At 47.4% G+C, this 23,743-nt stretch overlaps 2 protein-coding genes across 5 annotated transcripts in view; both read left to right on the top strand.

The window, feature by feature from the left end:
• Positions 1-1,220: 1,220 nt before the first annotated feature.
• SMIM24 (small integral membrane protein 24) lies at positions 1,221-11,256 on the top strand. The gene is made up of 4 exons (XM_054980968.1): positions 1,221-1,576; positions 4,693-4,825; positions 10,022-10,060; positions 10,589-11,256. The coding sequence occupies exons 1-4, from the start codon at positions 1,510-1,512 to the stop codon at positions 10,689-10,691; spliced, it is 342 nt and encodes a 113-aa protein (XP_054836943.1). The 5' UTR covers positions 1,221-1,509; the 3' UTR covers positions 10,692-11,256.
• A 6,753-nt stretch (positions 11,257-18,009) lies between these two features.
• Positions 18,010-23,743, top strand: part of MFSD12 (major facilitator superfamily domain containing 12) — a 35,671-nt gene continuing 29,937 nt past the window's right edge. For all 4 annotated transcript variants that reach the window (XR_008597117.1, XM_054981860.1, XM_054981859.1 and 1 more), the window contains exon 1: positions 18,010-18,511. Coding sequence is in view for 3 of the 4 variants with exons in the window: in XM_054981860.1 (XP_054837835.1) it covers positions 18,253-18,511 (259 nt within the window). In the remaining variant the exon portion in view is untranslated. The remainder of the gene's footprint in view (positions 18,512-23,743) is intronic.

The following is a 23,743-nucleotide window of genomic DNA, read 5'->3' as shown; positions in this document are numbered from 1 at the left end:
CGCTTCATGCTGTGAGTTTGCACGATCTCCTGGGGTGCATGTGAAAACGGCCATTCAGTGAAAACATATACAATAGGGTATGGGAGCAAAAAAACTGAAAACAATCATAAAGCTCAGCACAGAGATGAAGTCTTTTGAACAAAGCATAATTAATTTATAGGGCATGTTTAGAAAGGTGGAACCTCACTAGTAGATGCATATCTACAGCAGCAGACAGTACCCAACAGCATAGTATATAGTCCCTGTCTCTACCAAGGCATCTCTCTGAGCTACTTCTTACAACACAGCCCTGCATCTGGGTAGAAAGCCCTCCTGAATAATTCAGTTTTGCATAGTTTGCGGAAAGCCAGGAGAGAGGGAGATTTCCTGACCTCCTCAGGCTGGTGAGGGCTACTACAGAGAAAGCACATGCTAGCAACAGTTTGGGGGCATTAGTTTAAAGTAACTACAACTGATCACTTAACGTGAATGGAATATTCATTCTTTATTTACAGTCATTTGACCAATCATATATCACGGTTACCAGGGCTTTTTTTCTGGGGAAAGAGGTGGTGGAACTCAGTGGGTTGCCCTCGGAGAAAATGGTCACATGGCTGGTGGCCCCGTCCCTGATCTCCAGACAGAGGGCAATCTCAACTCCTCTCTGTCTGGAGATCAGGGGGCGGGGCCAGCAGCCATGTGACCATTTTCAAGAGGTTCCAGAACTCCGTTCCACTGCATTCCCGGTGAAAAAAAGCCCTGACAGTTACACTAAAAACAAAAATTCAAGGCATATGATAGAACCAAAGTGAATGGTTTATGGTCTTCTGGAGTACAAACTGCTACTGTCTTGATTATTTGCACCGTTCCGTTTTACTGCCTTACATTGCTACCATTTTACTTTGCTTTGCTACTGTGTCTAATAAAGTAGTTTTTCTAGTTAAGCACCTTCCTCTTTTATCTTCCTTAGGAAGTTTATTTCCACTGAAGCCCAGAGAGTTGGATATACAACAGGCCCAAAAGATCCTCCAGGATCCGTGTTTAGTTCTACATACGCAGGGCGTGTTCATATGTGCATACTTCGAAACGTGGAGTGATTTGGGTAATATGTTTCTTATTAATTTCCCAGTAGATCAGACTTTGCTTTAAAACTGCTTATCCTGGCACATATTAACCTCCTGGGCCTATCCCTCCCCCTCCTTCCGATCCCTGGATGGTCTCCTTCATTCATCTCTCCAAAGTTCTGGATTACATGGTGCCCCCCAAGGTGGTACAGTGGCACTTGCCCATCCCCGATGGGCACGAGAATCACTGCTCTCGTTGCACGGCACTCTCACATGAAGGCAGAGGCAATCGATAACAGCCTGGCACTAGCCTTTGAATGAGAGTTATCAGGTGCCCTTTGTTTTTTGAGTCCATAGTCGAGACTCGAAGGAAAATAAATCTCTGTCTTCCTTGCAAGCACAAAGGATAGATTTATCTTGACAGACAGTGAAGAGCGACCCTGAGGTGCCAGGCCTGGAAAGAGCTATGGAGCCAGCCTTGCAAGCGGCCCTCCTTCTGGGACTCTTCCTTGTCCCCTGCTCCCATGCTCAAGGTACAGTGCGCCATGCCAGGGTGGGGGTGGGAATCAGGAAATGAACAGAAGTTCTTCTGGCAATCGTTTATTTTCCTCAGGGAAGTCGAATATGTCATGATGGAGACACTGTTGTCTATGCAGCTCATTCCTTTCCAGAAAACAGGTTTTTGTAATCCACCTGTTTGACCAAAGAAATCAGTGAGCACATTGCATATTTCCCCCAATGCTCCTGTTGTAAATGTGAGCAGTTTTATAGTGATTTGATATGCTTTATGTCAAATTTTTATCTGTCTAGTGCATTTTCCCTCAGCCATCCTCCAAGGGGATCAGGCCAGCATACCTCATTTTCCCTTCCCCATGTTACCCTCACTACAATTGAATTCATGGCAGAGAATTCAATTATTTGAACTTGGGACTCCCAGACATTATCTCATACTCTTAACTTCTGCACCACGCTGGCTCTTGCAGACTTCCTTGAGGATCTGCTGTGCTGAAAAGTGGGGGCATAAATATGGCTAATATATTAATAGATAAATAAATAAGACTCCCTTCGGCTCAACCCATCAGCTGTTGCAGTCTTTGGTGCTGAAGAGGGACTGTGATTCCACACATTGCAGAACTTGTATGTGCCAGAAATGTGTGCTTCTCTATATGTGCCTTTTTCTCATTACCAAACGTGTAGGGAGGGGCAATGGAGGCAAAACTATTATCTGTATGGACGTATCCATACTACAGACCCAGACTTTTAAATAGTTATTCACTTTTCCAAAGGAACCCTGGGAATTGCAGTTCTGTGAAAGAACATGGTGATGGATTGCTATCAGAGATGGAAAATCTATTTCTTTCAAACACCATGTTTGGACAATATCATTTAGTAGGGACTATACCCAGGGCTTTTTTTCTGGGAAAAGAGGTGGTGGAACTCAGTGGGTTGCCCTCGGAGAAAATGGTCACATGGCAGGTGGCCCCGCCCCCTGATCTCAAGACAGAGGGGAGTTTAGATGGCCCTCGGTGCGGAGGGCAATCGCAGCTCCCCTCTGTCTGGAGATCAGGGGGCGGGGCCACCTGCCATGTGACCATTTTCAAGAGGTGCTGGAACTCTGTTCCACCATGTTCCAGCTGAAAAAAAGCCCTGACTATACCAATGTGGCATTTGCACTTTTCTCAAAGGATCATTGGGGGGGGGGCACCTTGAAGGTTGCAATCTGCCTCAGAATATTGAAGCAAAGGATATGAGAAAAGAATAAGGGCAGAGAAGCAGGGACTTCTTAACCTGTTTCCTGCTGCTGTTTCTTTTTGCTGAACCCCTCCAGACTGTTTTTTCCCCTTGTACGGGATCAGATGAAGGAAACTCACAGCTGTGCAGCAATTCAACAACCTGCTCAGAGCTGGCTCCAGAATTTCTGGGGGGTTCTCCAGCCTCTCCCATTATGCATCTTCTTCCACTCCACTGACTTCCTCCTCGTAACATCCTTCTCTTCCTCTCTTTGTCACTCAACTATCTCTTCTCTCCATCTTGCATCTTGCACCACGGATACAGGGCTTGCCCTGCAATCCATGCCCATCCTTAGACTAGACAGGTAGCTAGGAATCTCTCTCTCCTATCAGGTTATGGAGTTCCTATAATAAAGAACTCTTATTTCATAGAATCATAGAATCGCAGAGTTGGAAGGGGCCATACAGACCATCTAGTCCAACCCCCTGCCCAGTGCAGGATCAGCCTAAAGCATCTCTGACAAGTATTCATCCAGCCTCTTCTTGAAAACTGCCAGTGAAGGGGGAGCTCACCACCTCCCTAGGCAGCTGATTCCACTTTTGAACTACTCTGACCGTGAAAACGTTTTTCCTAATATCCAGCTGGTACCTTTGTGCATGTAATTTAAGCCCATTGCTTTGGGTCCTACCCTCTGCTGCCAACTGGAACAGCTCCTTGCCCTCCTCCAAATGACAGCCTTTCAAATATTTAAAGAGAGCAATCATGTCCCCCCTCAATCTCCTCTTCTCCAAACTAAACATTCCCAAGGCCCTCAGCCTTTCCTCGTAGGGCTCAGTCTCCAGACCCCTGATCATTCTTGTCGCTCTCCTCTGCACCCTCTCGATTTTGTCCACATCCTTTTTGAAGTGAGGCCTCCAGAACTGCACACAATACTCCAGGTGTGGCCTGACCAAGGCAGTATAGAGAGGGGCTATGACCTCCTGCAATTTCGACGCTATGGCCCCTTTGATACAACCCAAGATTGAATTAGCCTTCTTTGCCACCGCATCACACTGACTGCTTATACTTAGTTTACAGTCCACTCTTACCCCAAGATCCCTTTCACATATACTACTACCCAGAAGTGTATCCCCCATCCAGTATTTGTGCTTCCCATTTCTGTGGCCCAGATGTAATACTGTGCAATTGTCTTTGTTGAATTGCATCCTATTCACAGCTGCCCACTTCTCCAGAGTATTCAGGTCTTATTGAATTTTAATTCTATCTTCTTGGGTGTTTGCTACTCCTCCCAATTTGGTATCATCAGCAAATTTAATGAGCAGCCCTTTCACTCCCTCATCCAGATAATTGATAAAAATGTTGAAAAGTACCGGGCCCAAAACCGAGCCCTGCGGCACCCCACTGGACACCTCCCTCCAATCTGATGAAATGCCGTTGACCACCACTCTTTGGGTGCAGTCCTCTAACCAGTTCCCTATCCACCGAACTATCCTATAGTCCAGTCCACAGCCTTCCAGTTTTTCCATCAGAATGTCATGGGGGACCTTATCAAAAGCTTTACTGAAATTCAGATAAATTTCTTTTCTAAATCTAAGTGTAAGTTTATTTCCTCTCTCAACATACCAGCCTGCAAGCTCCAAACACCTATCATGTTTTCTCAGCAGCAGAGCAACTGATGCTACTCTGCTAACCTACTACTTGTTTATGGAGGCCCAGTTCTTTTTTATGATTTAAAGGTCCTGGGCCCCACACTCTAAGAGCACCCCCCATGAGGATGGAGATGCCCTCCAGACATGCTCAGGGGTAGCCGATTATTACTGCATTTCCTGTGTCCCACTGCATTTTGGTTCAAATGAAGCTTTGAGGTGATGCAGGGGCCCCAGAGCTCACCCATAACCCCACTGTCTGATGCTGGCAGGGGCTGTGAGTGGAACTACAGCCGGCTCGAATACTCTGCAGCCATGGCTGGTGGGGCTGACGGCCGTCATGTGCTTCCTGTGTGTGATTTTCATGGCATCCCTCATCAATCGGTTCTTCTGCTCCAAAAAGAAGTAAGTCCTTTCCTTCCCAGTCCTCACTAAGGTGGTGTGAATCTGCTGCTTTCTACTTCTGCCTGTAAACCTTTCTGTGTCACCCATTTTTGTCGCTCCTATTTCTAATTTGTTTGCTTCTTTGAGGCACCTGTTGCAAAAACAGGTGACCATTTTCGAGGGAATACTGGGGTTAAATTTCATTAGAAATTTTGTAAGAAGATTTCATCCTAAGCAGGAAGGGCCCATGTCAGAAGCGGGAGTTTTCAAACCACAAGAGTATGGTGACGAAATTTGTTTGCATGCCCTCTCCCGGCACCATTTCCTTGATTTAAATTCTCATCAGTCTAGAATCTGGATATCAATCTGGATCAATCAAGATATATCAATCCAGATATATGCTTTAATTAAAGGGATGGAGAATGACAGAGCTCCAGCATTTAAAGAGAGTAGAGCGTTACATCTGTAGGCAAGGCTTGAAACGTGTTGTGATCCTGTAAGAGCAGATGTTCCAAATGTATCATTGTGGACTGAAGTGCTGGGAATTCTGGTTTTCATTTTAAAAACAGACCCAAGTTTCTAGTCCTTGAGGCTGTCAATCTTATTCATTTATATGAATATTTCTATCTCATCGCTTAACACGCCTAAAAGACGCTTAACCCGCCTAAAAGACGCAGTGTAGCAAACTAAATAACCTGCTGAAATCTCAGAAGCCAGGGAAAGCATTTCAATAATTTTATTAATTATTTGATTGATATCATATACAGACTTATGATTGAAGGGGAATAGAAATACTAATGTAAACAAATATAATTAAAATAGAAAGAAGAAGAAATAATGACATAGAATAAGAATAGAATAACATATAGAGTATAAGTTAAACTGATTGATTTATATGAATGTATGGTTTACATAGTTTATGATATATAGAAATATTTGAAAGTGAAATAATGAAAAATGGGATAAATTGTTTATCCATTATGGAAAAAGGGACTCATAGGCAGGGTACAGAGTATTAAAAATAGTTAAAGAAGTATTGCTTAGAATAAAGGGAGAATATATATTTGCTAGATAGAGGAATATATAAAGAGTAAGGGAAAAGGGATAAAGGGTTGGAAAACTGTTGGAAGTCAACAAAATGGGGGGGAAAGGGAGGGGGTTAGAAATTGGGAAATGGGAATATTGACTGTAATGTGTAAACATTTGATCCTAACCCAATAAAAAAATTTTCAAAAAAAAAAAATAATTTTATTAATTATTGGGAGATTGTGCCACATTCCTCAGAGACCCGGTTTGGTGTAGTGGTTAAGAGCGCAGGACTCTAATCCAGAGAGCCGGGTTTGATTCCCCACTCCTCCACTTGAAGCCAGCTGGGTGAACCTTGGGTCAGTCACAGCTCTCCAGAGCTCTCTCAGCTCTATCCACCTCACAGGGTGATTGTCATGAGGATAATAATAACACACTTTGTAAACCTCTCTGAGTGGGTGTTTTGTCCTGAAAGGCAGTATATAAATCGAATGTTGTTGTTGTTGTTGTTGTGAGTCCAGGAAGACATTTCAGCTCATGGCTCCAACTGTCTCAATTCATACTACTGATTTCCCCCTCCCTCAAAAAAGTGTGTTGATGATGTATGGGGAGCCAAGAGGAATTGTGGCGAAGAGCCATGCCTCTGTGGCAGAGCATCTGCTTTGCCTGCAGAAGGTCTCAGGTTCAATTCCTGGCGTCTCCAGTTAAGGAATCTGGCAGTAGGCCAGAGCTCTTGATGTCTGAGTAGACAATATTGACTATGCTGGCACGAGGGTCTGATTTAGTATAAGGCTGCTTCGTGTGTATTTGTGTGTGTTCATGTGTGAATGAGGCAAGTACATGTTTGCAAACACATGAATGTGAAGACTCATTGGAAAGCTAGGCTCAGCTGTAGCTCAACATATATCCACGTTTTTTTGCTATGTAATTTGTGAATCCAGATACATAGCAAGCCTGAGACTGCAAGAAATTTATCCAATGAAAAAGGGAGGTAGAACTGGTTATCCTGAAATCATAAGTGTTAGGGCCTGGAATTTAATAAATTTATTTTTTGCTTTTTTAAACAAAGAGTACACACAACCTTGGCTATACATTGTCTTGGAAGGCCTGGTTCTTTAAGGGAGGGATGTGGGCAAAGTAGGTGGAGCTAAAGGACAAAAGGGTGTTGGTATACACACACACACCAGGGCTAGCCTCTGAAGGCTTGGGATATCCAACTCCACTTTCTTCCCAAACAGTGAATAAACCCCTTTTCAAACCAAATATTTAGAGCTAAACTACAAGAGACAAATTACTTGAGGAGGAGCACGTGAAGGAAGTCGCAATGTTAGCTGGGAAGCTGAGTTTGAAAAGAATCGGAAGGTTTTGGCAATTTCCCCTTTCTAGACAGCCAGGCAGATCTCTGCTCAGAGGTTTTGTTTATTTCCTTTTGGCCTCCTAGAAGGGGAGGTGAACCTGACAGAGCCTTCTGGAGGCAAAGAGGAAATTAGTAAACCCTCTGAGCAGGGATCTCCCTGGCTCTGTAGAGAGGGGAAACTGACAAAGCCTCCCGATCTCTTTTAAAACTCAGCTTCCCAGCTAACACTGCAACTTCCTTCACATGCTCCTCCTCGTGCAATTCATCTCTTGTAGCTTGGCTCTCAGGCTTCCAGTCCTCAGGGAAGACCTTGAAACCCTGCAAGGAGGACTAAGGATCTCTTTACATGCTGCACAACCTGTGTGTCTGCCTCATCTTCTGTAACTGGCTGCTTTTGGGCCTGCCTCTGGCTTTCTCCTAAGAACTGATCAGACTTAAGCAATTCCTGTTTGTCTGCGATGAATGTTAATTGCAAAGGGGTAGCTGTGTCAGTCTGTCATAGCAAAATACAACAATAGCCCAGGACTAATAATGAAATAAGACCTTTTTTGCAGGGGCGATTTTTGCTTCATTTGGCTCCATACCTCTTTGGGTTTTCTTCCAAATTCCAAACTATTAACTCCCTCTTCAGATTTCAATGTGGTGTTTCAAGGTTCTTTTCCAAGTTTTCTCTCCATGCACAAAAAGCACAAACAGAAAATTCAGAAACGGCACATTGAAATCTGAAGGAGAAGTTAATCATTTGGAAGAAAACCCAAAGAGGTATGGGTTCAAATCAGGGCTTTTTTTCTGGGAACTCACTGGGTTGCCCTCGGAGAAAATGGTCACATGGCTGGTGGCCCCACCCCCTGATCTCCAGACAGAGGGGAGTTGAGATTGCGGAGGGCAACCTCAACTCCCCTCTGTCTGGAGATTCGGGGGCGGGGCCACCGGCCATGTGACCATTTTCAAGAGGTTCCGGAACTCCATTCCCCCGCGTTCCTGCTGAAAAAAAGCCCTAGTTCAAATGCAGCAAAAATTGCCCCTGCGAAAAGGCCTAAATGATGTTCGTCTTTACGGTGCCACTGAGATTTTGTTTTGCTTCACTTAATGTTAGCCAGTGGATGGTGCCATCATTTTAACTACTGTCTAATTACCAGTGGTTTATATGGTAACTAGAGATGTTGAGGGGAATTGTTTGCTATACCTGCCAGAAGTCTTAATTTTAGGACTCAAAACATTGTCTTCCATAAAAGGAACAGCACTTTAAAAAAGTTTAACTAACTGTATGTGATTTCTCTCTTGCTACATGTCTACATTAGATGCTAAAAATGTAAAACCAGAGTATTATTCTTTCGGCTCTGGTTTGCCAAGCAGTTTCCTTATCAATCAGCGGAAACAATAAAAATCTTTATGCAAGGAGAGGGTGATTTTTCTGTTCTTTCCATCTTAAGGCTAAAGTAGTAGTAGTAATTGTGCTCATATACCACTCTTCTGGATATATTAGTGCCCCACTCGGAGCGGTGAACAAAGTTAGTGTTATCCCCACAACACAGCTGAGGCTAAGAGGAGTGGCTTGCCCAGGGCCACCTGCTGAGCTGATAGCAGTCACGGGAGTCGAACCAGCAGAGTGCTGATTCCCAACCCAAGCACTTAACCACTATGCTACAGGAGCACTCTTATAATAATAAACTATGCTTATATACTGCTCTTCTAGACAGATTAGTGCCCTACTCAGAGCGGTGAAGAAAGTCAGTGTTATCATTATCCACACAATACAGCTGGGGAGCTGGGCTGAGAGGAATGGCTCGCCCAAGAACAGCTGCTGAGCTCATGCAGGAGTTGAACCAGCAGAGAGCTGATTCCCAATCCAACCCCTTAACCACTATGCTACAGCACGTGAGGCGTGCCACTACCATTTTAAGGTAAATTAAAAGTGCTGTAAGTGCCCACTCCTGATTGATCCAGCAGCTTGGCTCTCTTGCCTGCCCCCTGCACCTTTTCAAGTGCTGAAACAGCCATGGAGGGGGCAGCCTTTTCAGCATGATAAGACACTGTGGGGAAGGAGGAAAAGAACACCTCGGCCCACTATTCTGTGGTGATCGCGTCCTTGCTTTGCGGCATTTTTAAATCACCTTAAAATGGTGGCTCCATCTTCTGGCAGCCGTGAGGCTGTAGTCACATCTAGTTTTGCCCTTAGAGGGTGTCATGATCTGGCTGTGCCAGGAAGGCCTAGCAAGGCCTCAGAAGCTTGTTAGCAGTGGGAGTAGGTCTGCCTACAATTCCCAGGAGCATGTAAGCCATTTTGGCGCCCTTTTTGGCCAATCAGAACACAGGGGGCTAGTGCTATATAAGTCTGGGAGGGGTGAGAAGACAGGCCTGGCAGGCAGAGGGACAGGGAGTTCAGTTGCGCTAGGGCCTTCTGTTTATTTTGTTTTTACCCATCTATTGCTGCTAATGCACCTTGCTTCTTGTTTGCTTGTTTGTTTGATATTAACTGACCTTCTTGTAAATAAATCCTTTTGTTTGTTGTTACTCTGCTGGGTCCTCACGCCTGTTTATTGGCCAAGCTACGGTGGTCAGAAGGGGTGGGAGGGTACTCGGGCCTTCCCAAGGGACCCTGAATCCCAGAGTGGTGGCAGCGTAAGGTGGCTCACCTCACCTGAGGCATGATAGAGGGTCATAAAAGAGACACTTGTTGTCAGGAACCTTGTGGATTGTGTAAGGAGACCTGAAATGTTCAAAATGTGTGTGTGTCCAGCCTGGGTTGGATGCTAACCTGTTGGAGGTGGGTGGGCTTGCTCCCTCGTTTTTCTCTATGTCTCTCCTCTTTACTGATCTTATTCTGTTGGCAGGGATACTGAAGAGACACAAGAAAAAAATGTTGATCTGAGGTAAGTATTGTGATTAAAAACTCTCCCAACATTATTCTGCCAGCTACTGTGTGTGGCACCAGTGATTTCCTAATGTCCCTCACCCAACCTGTGGTCTTCTTCACTTGTGAGTGTAGAGACCCCTCTGCTCCCCAAAGGGCCTCAGGAATGACCAGTGTCCTGCAAGGATGGGTGAATTAGTTCCACTTTAATGGTTTTTTAAAAAAAATATTGATTAATTATTTTTGTTTGCTTTTTCGGTCCTCTGCTTTTTTGCTATTGGTTTCGTAGATTAATTTGCACACATTCGGGATGGATGTAACCCATCTATACTTCATTTTTACATAGCATATTGTGCCAACTTAACTGAGGACAAATAAGGTGGGGGAAAGTGTCATATTCTATGGTGGGGTGGAATCCAGGGTAGGGAAAACAGGAAAAGGCACAAGAAGTACATAATTGTGGGTTCCATTTCCTCAAAGAATTTGGTGTCAAAAGAGTAGGGAAGACAACTTCCAAATCACCCCTAGTCTGTCTTTCTTTTCCCAGGACGACTCCAAATATTTATGACAACATTGCCATGGAAGTGGAGGAAGGGACTTTCCAGTCTGCTGAACAGAGAGGAGATGATGATAAACAGACAAACCTGTGAAGGGCATTTTGGGATGGAGAATGAGGGATAGGTAGGCAGCACCTGCTCTGATGTCACTCCATTTGCATGGTGCCACCGTCTCCACTTTGGCCAACCCTGTTCAACCCATTTATGACCCTTGGCCCTTCAAAGAGGGCTCTTTCCCCCCAGCTAATTCCTGGGCCAGATGGGCATGGACACATGGAAGTCTTCCTGTCCTGCCACCAGGGGATAGAAGAGAGAATTTCAGAAGGTCCCTTTTCTCTTCTCTCTGCAGTCTCTTGAAGTGAAAAGTAGATCTGGAGAAATTTCTCCCTAAAAGTCCAGTAGGCATCTTGAGGGCATGTGGCAATCTAGTCCGGCTAATCCAACTCCATTGACTTGCCACTGTGGAAAGGACTACTTTTAAAAACTCAAGTGCCTTGATATCCTTGCTTTTCTTCTTTTCTTTGTCTTGATTGTGGAAAACATTTTTTAAAATCTAGTCTTCTGATTTTGGGAGGGAAGAGTAAAGTGGATTCCTGATGCTTGTCTGTTGGAAAGTTGGGGAACACACTGTTAAATAAAAGCCACATAATCAAATGCCGCTTGATTTTGCTCTGCTTTTCAGCTCTTTATTTCTGTGTGTTGGTAAAGCCATAACACTAGACCTTATACAAAAGAGTCTAATCTAGAATGAGGGGTTTCTAGGTTAAAACTTGAGCTCCTGCTATCTCCATATAAGCTACTCCAGAATTTCTTTCTGGTCCCAAGAACTAGAAATATGCTTGATATATTCAAGAAGTTATATGTTGTCAGTTCCAAATACCACATTCTGTGTGCTTGTTTTATAACATTGGAGAAGCAAGAAACACACAACAAACATAGCTGTGTGGGAAGAAGCAAGCCTATAGCTGTGACTCATATGGAGGCTTTCCTCTTGTACAAAGAAAAACCATACTTATATGAAGTGTCAGTTATTCATGCAGAGATCCTTTCATACATACATGCTCCTTATCTATGTATGAATGACAGTGACTCATACAGAGAAGAATCTTACTATATAAAAGGCAAGCCATATTGGCGATGACTCACTTTTTATCCTTGTGCAGGCGCATTGCCGACGACTCTGGCCTTGAGGCCATTGTGAAGCGCCCGCTCGCTGCTGGCAGGGGTGCGCCATATCAACGGCCTAAGCACTTCTCCACCCACCTCCCATCAGCACCCTCCTGCTCTGGCCGCCAGGCCACTGCGAAGCGCCTGCTTGCCCCTGGGAGAGGGCCTGCCAAATCAGTTTTCTAGAGTCCCTTGTATTTTTCACACAACGAGCCTTCTTGCTGCTTATACATAAATGAGCTCTGTACAGAGACAGAATAAGCCTTCTGTCATATAGAGAAGATTCATACTTACATGAGATAGTCTGTAGGAAGAGCAGTGAATTGTACAGAGACGCAAATGGCTTCTTAGAAGATACATACATACTAGAGTCTTGTACTCATACAGAGATGGAAAGATCTCCTTTGAGGGTTTGTAATCGGCTAAACCTCTACATCAAGAGTGTCTGAATGCTCCAGTCACACCTGATGTGGAGATGAGATAGAATCACTTGCACCCATTGCAGGCTGATTAGAAGGTGGCCAAATCAGAGCGCCGTGACTCGTGAAGAGATATAGCAGGTAGCCTCCATTATAGAGGTTTTTAATGTTTAATATTCTTCGGGAGGTGGCTCCAAAGAGCTACTTCCAGCCTGTTTCTGTGCAGGTTGACACATGAGTATTGCATGCTAGAAGAGTCATCCCAAGACAGATTACAGTAGCCCAGATCCAAGATCTCACCTGCCTCCCCCCATCTCTGAAGTGATGAATATCGGAGAGACGCCAATATCTGAACATCAACAGGAGCCCTAGAAATGGTCGGCTGAAATGTAAAGACAAGAATGGCTTGTAGAGGAAGGAGGGAAGCTGATGGGGACCCTGTCGGGGAACACAAGATGGGAGGAGGGCAGGGAAAATAGAAGGGGGTGTCATGAGCAGGGGCTCTGCCACGGGAGGTTCTATGGCCACAGAACTCTGGTGACACGTTTTTGAGGGGAAATGATTAGTTTTGTTCAGTTGCTGGAGACCAGGCTGGGTTGGGTTTCCTAAATTCTTCAAGGAAGGTGACAGAAATCTTAACAGAGAATAGCTAGGCACAGGGCTTTTTTTCTGGTAAAAGAGGTGGTGGAATTCAGTGGTGGAACTCAGGACGGCACAATGATGTCACTTTGGGTCAGCTGGAACGGAGTTTTTTAAAGTTTAAATCGCCCTCAGCGAAAATGGTCACATGGCCAGTAGCCCCACCCCCTGATCTCCAGACAGAGGGGAGTGAGGGAGACGGTCCTGTAGGTATGCATGACTCTTATTTCCCCTTTTCTCCATTGTAACTTTGCTGAGAAAAGCAGAATTCCCACCAACCCTGACAATTCAGTCAGTTCTGAGCACACGCTGACAATGGCTACCGGTTACCTGCCTACTTAACATGCTTGAAATACTGCTCATTTTCAACTGAGAACCCGCCGTCCGCACATCCATATGGAAGGGGGTCCTGGCTTGGGAGAAACAGCACCACACCATTTCCAAGCACCTTATTGGTGAGGATCGCTACTTAGAAGTATCAAAGGGGTCAGCTCGCCCCCCTGACTCTAGCAGTCCAAGTTTGCTCTGTATTTTGAAGCGCAAGGCTGTCCACGTTTTAAAACTTTGGAAACACACTGTTAGCATGCACAGACCCTTTCCAATGGCACTTATCCTGCTAGTAAGTGCCACAGAATGAGTTGTAAACTCTAGCTGTTTTTCCATGATAAGATCCCTCGTGCAAATAGACATGGAGTTAAACATTAAGTTTCAAGGAAACTGTTCTGGTCCAGTTGCTAAAGCTGGCTCAGACGCCTGCAGCACATGAGGTCCCAGTGGGGAGGAGCACATGAGGAGAGAGTGCGTGGGCATTGTTTAGAAAAAAACAGATGCTAAGAGTTTTCTTGATCGGAAGTTGCAGTCGGGTTCACCCTGTCAGAACTGGCCGTGCTGGGGCTTGCGTACAGCTTTGATCTTCTGGGACTTTGCACTTGGATTTGAATGAAAGGGAAGAACGGCTGGACAGCTTCCCACTTCAGAACCGTTTTTGCCTGGATTTCCCTATCTTTGGGTCTTTCTCTCACAGTGGTGATTTTAGGTTGCCTTCCTCTGTTTCATAAAATACTTACAAACTTAAGGTCATGGCATTTAGGAAAGGAATAGCCAGTGCAAACCGTGCTGATTAACAAAGGCCACAACCACCAACCATCTCCTCTTTATCAGTTTTCACTTCCGGATTGGTCTCTTGAAAACGGTTTTTTCTCACAGCTCCTGCCCAACAAGGCTTTCAAGGCACTTTCCAACAATTCACCACCACATCCAACAAACCAGATGAATCCTCGGTCATGTACAAAGTAAAAAATTATTCTAGAACAATAAATAATAAGCCTAAACTGATGAAAATTTTTTAAATCCGTAAGCGGAGTGAGGAATTAAAGCCTCACACCATAAAGAAAAATCCAAAGAAAGCCGAGCATCCCTTGGGGCCCAAAAGTGTGAGAAACCTCCACCAGCAACCTGGGAGAAAAGCTAAAACCTGAAAAAAATCAAGAGCCAGGTAAAGAGCAGCGCTCCCATAACTGAGGGACTGTGACAGAGAAAGCCTCATTTCTAGTCCCCTGCTCACTTGCTTGTGGGTTGAAACCACACGAGAGCCAGTTTGGTGTAGTGGTTAAGAGCGGCAGGACTCTAATCTGGAGAGCCGGGTTTGATTCCCCCCTCCTCCACTTGAAGCCAGCTGGGTGACCTTGGGTCAGTCACAGCTCTCTCAGAGCTCTCTCAACCCCACCCACCTCACAGGGGGATTGTTGTGAGGATAATAACACACTTCGTAAACCTCTCTGAGTGGGCATTAAATTGTTCTGAAGGAAGATATATAAATTGAATGTTATGAATGAATGTTATTAAAAGCCTTTGAAAAAGTTCAGTTTTTTAAAATCTGGGTTTCAAACTGTTTGGGGCTTCGGCGGTCCTCAGCAACATTCTGAACAATACTGAGCTGCAAAGAAGAGGCTGGTGGGATTTGAATCCAATGGCACCTGTGGTTGGGCTGCAAATCAGCACTCTGCTGGTCCAAATCTCTCTACTGCCATGAGCTCAGCAGATGGCCTTGGGTGAGCCACTCTTCTCAGCCCAGCTCCTCAGCTGTATTGTGGGGATAATAAAAACATGACTTTGTTCACCACTATGAGTGGAGCACTAATCTGTCCAGAAGGGTGTTATATAAGTGCAGTTATTATTATACAAGATTTTCAGGATATAAGCTTTCAAGAGTCAGATATCTGAAGAAGGGAGCTCTGACTCTCAAAAGCTGACGCTCTGACCATCCTGTTGGTCTCTAAGGTGCCACTGGACTCAAATCCTGCTGTTCTCCTGCAGGCCAACATGGCTATTCACCTAAAAGAAGAGGCTGACGCTGGCCAGGTACATTTGCGCTAACTACTACCTGCAATCTAGCTGCCACATTCAATACCCTAGTCCAATCTGCCCGAGGCCACTCAGCAAGCAGAGAAGTGATTCCAACCTGGCCCTCCCAGATCTTAGCCTGTGCTATACCACACTGGCTCTGCAAGATGAATGGCCATGCTCCCACCAAGACAAGAATACAAGCCCAGACTGGTTGAGCTGCAGCATTAGAATTGCGTTATCCGCCCTTCCCTGGGCTATGTGATGGTGAGTGAGATTAACAATGCCTGACTTCCCAGGACATGAAATGTCTATTCAAATGAGGCTTCTTCTTGGGCAACCCAAACAATGGCGATAGCCATACTCAGTATAAAATTATACATGATATGGAGAAAGCCAAGATGAAGAGAACTTTCTGTCCTTCTCCCAAAGCACTAGAATTGCCAACGAAGTTAATGGACGGCAGATTCAGGAACAGAAAAGCTTCGAATGATGCAATGCATCACAAACATGTGGGACTCCCTGTCCCAGGGTGTACCAGTCACTCAGATGGTTTGAAAAGTGGGTTCAGCAAATTCGTGGAGATGGCTAGCAGACAGAATAGCTAAACACAGAGCTTTTTTTCAGCTGGAACCTGGTGGGACGGAGTTCCAGCACTTCTTGAAAATGGTCACATGGCCGGTGGCCCCTTCCCCTGATCTCCAGACAGAGGGGAGTTGAGAGCAGCGCGGAGGGCAATCTCAACTCCCCTCTGTCTGGAGATCAGGGGAAGGGGCCACCGGCCATGTGACCATTTTCACTGAGGGCCAATTAAACCTTTAAAAACTCCTCCCTTGTTCCAGCTGACACAAAGTGACGTCATTGTGCGGTCCCGGAAGCATGTGCACACTTTGCGCGGGCACATGTGGTACCAGGGGCACCACCTCCCGCCAGGAGTTGCCCCCTGTGCTGGCAACCCACTGAGTTCCACCACCTCTTTTCCCAGAAGAAAAGCCCTGGCTAAACAGAACTTCCTTGTTCAGAGGTAGTATATCTCTGCTGATTGCCTGGAAGCAGCAATAGGGGGGGAGTCTCCTTGTGCCTGTGGCGGACCTTCCAGGACATCCGATTGACTACTGTGGGAAAGAGGGTGACTAGACTGACCTTTAGCCCAACCCAGGAGGCATATTCCTAAAATTGTCTGGGTGCCAGGTTCAGGGCAGGGAATGGTCTGCCTACTCAACTGTCTCACCAAGAGAGAAAATAAACGGCAAACAATTGCTCTTCATTTGCAAAGCTGCTAACGCTGGCCTGTCTGGAATTAAAGTTTGTTTGGGGGCAGCTGGGGGGGGGCGGGTTTGTTGGAAAGCGTGCACCAAAGTGCCCATTCAATGAACCCAGCACCAGATTAAGCTGGACCAAGACTCTCAACTATGTCCAGTTTAAGAGGCTCTATAGCCTTGCTCCCCCTGCCAAGGTAATTCAGTCATTGTTAGTAATTTTTTTGTATTTAGAGGCCCCTCCTAATCTGAGGCTGTAAGTTGTAGCTTATTTAGCTCGTGCACAAATCCGGCTTTGAACAAACAGCCTGTGTGCTGCATCCAAATGCTTGGGATACCCTGCATGCCAGAAAGAAATCTCAAAGTTCCCGAGATTATAAAGCATCTCAGCCAATTTGTGGATGTGTTTGGATGTTGCTCGAACAGATACTGTGGTGCAAATGGATTGCTTTGAGGACAGAGATGCATCTTGCATGCAACCTGGGCGTCAAAGATGTGGGCAACAGACAACATTCGATAAAGAATTTGAAGCGAAGAATTGGAGAGGGTGCTGAAGACACTTCTTGCCACTTGGGCAAGGGCTAGGCTGGCTAGAAGTGTAACCAAGGCCACTGTGGTGTGACGGTTAGTGTTAGATTAGGATCTTGGTGACCATGGTGCTATGATGCTCCCTGGGCAATTTGGAGCCAATCAGGGGCTTACAGCCCAATCTTGTTGTGGTTGTGAGGCTAAAAGAAGGAAGGGAAAGCCCAGCTCCCAGCACCTAGGAGACCAGCAACCTAAGAACTAGTCAGCTGGACCCAGACGGGAATGCAGAATGGCTGTCTGTGTTGGGGTGCTGAAGGTTACCAAGTTCTCAGCATTCCTTTGCTCCTGTGCCTTTCACTGCAGCTTGATTGGCAGGTGCTAAATTGCTCTCTGCACCCTGAAGTCACCAGCTGATCTCTGCAGGGCAAGCTGTTATTATAGGGGAAAGCACAGCTAGGTTTGTTTTGCCTCTTGGTCAACTGCCATCCCTACAGCTGGCTCAGGGTTGCCAACTCCGGGTTGGGAAATTCCAGGAGATTTGGGGGTTGAGCCTATGGAACGTGGGCTTTGGGAAGGGGAGGGACCCTAAAGAGGTATAATGCCATAGAGTCCACCCTTCAAAGCAGCCATCCCCACAGGGGAACTGATCCCTGCAGCCTGGGGATTCGTTGTTATTGTGGGAGATGTCCAGCCCCCACCTGGAGGTTGGCAACCTTAGCCGTTGCAAGCGGCACTACTCTCGCAACACATTGCACTCAGTGGGAGTTACTTCCGAGTAAGCCGCACGGCTTTGAACCCAGCTCGGAAACAGAACCTCCTGCCTTCGATTTGACCGCAACGCTTCGGGAACCGGGAAGGAGCGGAGGCCGAGCGGCGGGCTGCAGGAACTCCGCCCGCGCCGGTAGTTTCCCCCGCCCTCGAGGCCGCGCATTGGCTCCCGCCCGCCTTTGCCCGCTGGAGCAGGGAAAGGGGCGGCGGCGGCGGCGCGCAGGGGGCCGGGCGCCGCTCCTGGCCGGCTGGGGGCGCCGCTGAGCCGGCTTCCCTGCCCCGCCAGCGTGGGGGTTCCTGCGAGGCCATAAAAGCCGGTCTGCGGGGCATGGCTCGGCAGATGTTCCCGGTGGCGCCGGCTCTCCTCCGCCTCTCGGCGGGGCCCGCCCTCCGCGCTTGTCCGCCGCGCCCGAGCTGATGCGCCCCGCTGGTGCGTTTTTACGCCGGGCTGGTGCTCCCGGGCGCCGGGGCAGGCTGTGAACCGCGGGGACGGGACGGGACTGGAGCCCCCCTCTTCGGCTCCCGGCGAGCATGGACGAGCCGCTGGCCCTCCGGGTCCGCCTGAGCTACGCGGTGGGCCACTTCCTGAACGATTTGTGCGCCTCGATGTGGTTCACCTACTTGCTGGTCTATTTCCACTCCGTCTTGGGCTACAGCAGCCGCCACGCGGGGGCGCTCCTGCTGGCGGGGCAAGTGGCCGACGGCATCTGCACGCCCCTGGTGGGCTACGAGGCCGACCAGGCCGGCGGCTGCGGACGCTACGGCCGGAGGAAATCCTGGCACTTAGTCGGTAAGGAGAAATCGCGGCCAGCGGGGAGCAGGAAGGGCTGGCGGCGTCTATCCAGGGAGGATCCAGAGGAATTAGCCCTGTTAGTCTGTTGCAGCAAAATAGTAAAATAGCAAAAGAGTAGCATCCGACGAAGGGAGCTGTGGCTCTCGAAAGCTTATGCTACAATAAAGTTGGTTAGTCTGAAAGGTGCTACTGGATTCTGCTATCCGGGGGGAGGGGGGTGTTGGATCAGACTGGTGCAGTAGCATGTTGTTTGTTATGTGCCGTCAAGTCGACCTATGGCAACCCTGTGAATGAAAGACCTCCAAAACGTCCTGTCCTTAACGGAGCCGGGAGACCCAAGTTCAAATTCTCCATCCATGAAACTGGCCTGAGTGGCCCTGAGGCTGTTGCTTACTTTCAGCATCGCCTGCTAATAAAGGGTAGTTGTGAGAGTAAACCGGAGGACAAGAGAGCGGTGCAGGCCAGCTGGTGCTCTGGAGGGAGGCTGAGCAAGATCTGGGACCCTAAGATAAAAGCTATCTAGTCCTGTACTCTCTTTCCAGCTGGCTCTGGGGAGCTTATATGCAACCTCTTCTGTTCCTTGCCTCCCAGCTTTGCTAAGGTATACTACACCTGACTGCGGAGGTTCTTGTTAGTTGTCTGGGTGGCTTCTAACCCTGCCCCGCATGCCTAGTTTTCAGTTTTTCTCAAAGTCCTTTGCCATTGGTTGTGGTAGGCTGTTTCAGAAATTAGCGGAGAAGCAAGGTCTTTAACCTGTCCCAGATGATCCACTCGACCAATGAGTTAACCTGTATACCATTCATAACTTGGTACGCAATACCATATGTCTCCTGATTTTTGATCACTTTTTTTCTGAACTAAAAAGATCCTTTTAGCTTTTCCTTATACCGATTTTTTTATAATTGCTGGTCCAGTGTAGTGCAATGAAGCGGAGCTGAGTTATTGCCGTATGCTCCTGAAGCTTCCAGGAACTTGTTCTGGCCACAATTTCTCATGCTGGCATGCAGCCCAAATCAGAGGGGTGAGAGAGCATTCTTTATCGTGAGACACTCTGCACATGGTCAGGAGCACGTAAAAACAAAACCTTTCTCCACGGAACAATGAGTGAGAAGAAAATTGGCAGATGCCAGAGGTATTTTTTGGAAAGTAGAGTATAGCATCCTTGGTTGTTGGGAATTTGCCTCAAGGCTTGCTCTGCCTCTACAAGAATGCTGACCTGGAGCATTTGTGTGCGGTGTGCTGAGAAGGACTCCTTCCTGGAGCCCTCTTTTTCGGAAGTGAAAGTCAGCAGTTGGCTGACTCAAAAGCTGGTTTATGCCAGCAACCTGTCATTGCCATCAGATTAATTGTTCATTGGTGCCCCTGGCCAGAGAACGGCCTCTGGTTTGCGAGAGTGTCAGTAACAGCAAATGCCACACTTCAAGGATTGTGTTTAACATTCTTGGTAATCCCTGCAGCAGGCCAGAATTACTACTGCCAGTGAGATTGCGAGAGTGCAAGGTTTCCAAAGGCCCTGATTCCTTCAAGCCGAAAGCCTGGAGGATCTCTTAGGTGACTGAGAATATGTCTTGTGATCTCCTGCCTCACTGTGTGATCTTCTGTCCCAGGCAAATAAAATAAGCTGCATAAACAGGGTTGACGCAACTCTCCGTGCATCTGGCGAAGTAGGTGCCGGTTTGCCAAAATGGGTTCCACAATAAATTTGTTAATCTTTAAGATGACCCAAGGATCTTTTTGATTGTTTGGGGGGCTGCCGCAGTCTAACCCGGCAAGCCCTCTGGAATTTGCACCCAGTAGGAAGAGAATAGCCCTGTTGTTGAGCAGCTTGGTTAATTCCGCTGGTTTTAGTTTTAAGTAATCAGCCTCGCACCTAACAGTGAGAAACAGGTCGCATTTAGGGCTGCAAGGGCTGCTGCAGCTGCATGGAAACAGAAGGCGGCATGGGCTGCAGTTGGTTGCTGGAAACTGTTACTCAGAAATGCTTATGAAGCAGTATGTGTAGTGGTTAGAGTCAAACGGGGGCAGACCCTGGGTTAGAACCCTTCCTTGAGCATGAAGCTTGTTGGGTGACCTTGGTCCAGTCACTCTTGACCTTGCAGGATTGTCATGAAGTTAAAATCCGGAGCAGAGGGGGAGATGCCCATATACTGCTTCGAGCTCCTTAGAGGAAGAGCACGCTCAAATGTGGACGTTTTTAAGTTTCTAGGCAGGCCTTTGTCCAAGTTTGGATGCAACCTTATTTAGTTTGTGGTTTTGTTTTCCGGTAACAATGACTTGACCCCGTTAATTAATAACCTACCTTGATTAAGCCATGCAGTCCTGTGCATTTTTTCATAGGAAAATGCTTACCCTGTCGACTGAACTGGGCCTTGCTTCTGGGTCAAAGCTGCCCAGGGCTCAGTGGTTGCGTGGCTTTGCTGTGGTGGTTCCAGCTGTTTGCCTGCTGTGGTCCAGGGTGGTAAGCTTTAAATTTGTTTTGGTTTGTTTTGGAACCAAGGGGTGGCCATGCAGAAAGGCCGACTCGCCCTTCTGTTCCTGCGTTTAACACAGTTAAGGTTGCCAACCTCCAAGCGGGGTCTCCCAGAGTAACAACTGATCTCCGGATTAGCGATCGGTTCCCCTGGAGGAAATGGCAGCTTCGGAATGGCCTTGCACCTCTTCGGAGCTTCCTCTCCTCCACAGGCACCACTTCAATATCTCCAGGAATTTCCCAGGCTGGAGTCGGCAACCTTCTAGGTGGTTTTGCTCTTTCCAGAAGGCCTTTAGGGTAGGGCCAGTGTTGTCATCCTCTGCCGCAGGCGAATAGAGAAGTCTGAGGCTGAGAGAAGGGCACTTTGCCTATGTCTGCAGAGTAAGTTTATGGGAAAACTTGAATCCGGGGCCTTAAAAGGCTGAGAAGAAAAGAAACGCAGACATCGGCTTCTGGAGCTTATGGGCAGCAGACTCCTGTGTCAGGGGAAGGATTAACTTGCCGTAACAACTAATAGCATTGTTACTTCACTAGATAACCATCAGTAACCAGGCTCAGATCAGGGTACTGGCTATCAAAGCCCTTCATGGCCTTGGTCCCTCATATTGGCACGACCACCTCTCTCCCTATGCTCCCACCACGGCACCTTTACTCATCTGAACAGGGCCTTCTGCAGGTGTCCACCCTGCCAATGGGCAAAATCAGCAGTGCATTCTCTGTGGTGGCTCCCGGCTTATAGAGCGGTCCAGCTGAAGAGCTTCCACTCTCCTAGTTTTTTGCAAACTGTGCCAGACTGAATTATTTAGAAGTGCTTTCTTACACAGCCAACAGGCTGTAAGAAAATGGTTCAGAGAGATGCTGTGGTTCAGGGATAAGGACTATAGACTAGACTACTGGGTACTGTCTGTTGCTATAAGCAGGGTTTTTTTCTGGGGGAAAGAGGTGGCGGAACTCAGTGGGTTGCCCTCGGAGAAACAGTCACATGGCCGGTGGCCCCGCCCCCTGATCTCCAGACAGAGGGGAGTTTAGATTGCCCTCCGCGCCGCTTGGCGGCGCGGAGGGCAATCTCAACTCCCCTCTGTCTGGAGATCAGGGGGCGGGGCCACCGGCCATGTGACTGTTTTCAAGAGGTTCCGGAACTCCGTTCCCCCGCGTTCCAGCTGAAAAAAAGCCCAGGCTATAAGTATGCCCCTACTGGATAGTTTTGTGCTGTTTAACAACTTGTATCAATGTGTTTGTTTTGGGTCAGCATTGTTTTTCAGCTCTGTATCAGATTTTTGCTTGTTTTCAAATTTCTGCTGTCCTTATCCTATTGTATTCTTTATTCAGTGTCCCAGATGTGTTGATAGTATTGGCTTATACTATGTAATCGGTCTTGAGTCTCAGCGAGAAAGGTGGAATATAAATAATAAAAAAATAAGACTAATGCATTTTTAGGAGGAGGCTGCGGGAACAGAGTTTACACCAGGATCTCATTGCAGTCTCTGGCCCCTGATCACATGAAGCTGCCTTATACCGAGTCAGACCCCCTGGTCCAGCGAGACCAGACTGGCAGCAGCTCTCCAGGGTGTCTTTTGCATCATCTACTACCTGGTACTTTTAAGTGGAGATGCTGGGGATTGAACCTGGGACCTTCTACATGCCAAGCAGATACCTACTATGGTGCCACGGCCCGTCCTAGAGATACCCTGGGTTGGTATCTCTGTTGGATGAACTCTTGTTGCTGGCGGGCAGGAGCCAGTGAGCTGCAGTTCTTCTGCTGTTTTGAATCAATGGTCTGTTGCTACAGAAGGAGGCTAGAGGGGCCCTGCGAGACCTCAGTGGAGAATGGATCCAGTCCAGCAGGCCCGTCGGAGTGGGTGTGGAGGTCTCACTGCTGCGGGGGAAGCAGCAACGCAAGGGGAGGGTTATGTGGTCCGTCACTTTTCATTAGAGATGCTGCCCCTTGAAAGCCACAGCTCTGCCTAGGCACGCCAGCTCATGCCAGAGACTCCCTTCTGCTGAAATATCGCCACCTTTCAGTCTTACTGGATGTCTGGAGAAGATGACTAAGTGCCCTCACTGCTGATTTCTGTGCATATCTGTTTGTGAACTGTGGTTTCGTGATGTCTTAAAGACTCTGGTTTGGGCTGCAACAGACCAATATGGCGTCTCCCCTGGAATTCTTTCCAGTCTTAATGTCTGATCTGTGCCCGAAGACAGCCTAGAATGGTGAAAGGGCAAGGTTGGCACGTGATGGCCCAGATCACATTAGGGGCTGTGCCAGGCTCTTGCTGATATACGAGTCCTTGTGAGGGTTTGCACATTCTCACAAGACAGTTTGCACCAGAATTTAATGGCAGGGGTTGATCCCTGGGTTTGTATCGCTGCCGGATAGTCCCTCGTTGCGAGTTTGAATTCCTTTGCAGATTTGAGAGCAGTACAGAAGAGGGAGTGGCGGTTTCTATCACTTGTCCCACTTCACCCCCCTCTCTTGTGGGCTTCAGCTGGTGGGGGGAAGGGGTAAATCCTACTCCGCAAAGGCAGCAGATAGATTGTTGGATATATACAGGGCTTTTTTTCTGGGAAAGGAGGTGGTGGAACTCAGTGGGTTGCCAGCACAGGGGGCAACTCCTGGCACCGGGTGGTGTCCCTGGTACCACATGCATGCGCGCAAAGTGAGCGCACGCTCCCAGGACCGCACAATGATGCACTTTGGGTCAGCTGGAACAAGGGGGGAGTTTTTTAAAGTTTAAATCGCCCTCGGGGGAAATGGTCAC

The sequence above is a fragment of the Eublepharis macularius genome, chromosome 5 (genome assembly GCF_028583425.1).
Source record: "Eublepharis macularius isolate TG4126 chromosome 5, MPM_Emac_v1.0, whole genome shotgun sequence".
In the NCBI taxonomy this organism is placed as follows: domain Eukaryota; kingdom Metazoa; phylum Chordata; class Lepidosauria; order Squamata; family Eublepharidae; genus Eublepharis; species Eublepharis macularius.
Note: the sequence above shows the minus strand (reverse complement) of the source record. Positions and strands in the feature narration are given on the sequence as shown.

What these genes read in the sequence shown, in the direction of transcription:
- SMIM24 (XM_054980968.1), top strand. Translation starts at nt 1,510, where the DNA reads ATGGAGCCAGCCTTGCAAGCGGCCCTCCTTCTGGGACTCTTCCTTGTC. An exon ending in CCCCTGCTCCCATGCTCAAG is followed by an intron (nt 1,577 to 4,692) that starts GTACAGTGCGCC and finishes TGATGCTGGCAG; the next exon opens with GGGCTGTGAGTGGAACTACA. An exon ending in GAAAAAAATGTTGATCTGAG is followed by an intron (nt 10,061 to 10,588) that starts GTAAGTATTGTG and finishes TTCTTTTCCCAG; the next exon opens with GACGACTCCAAATATTTATG.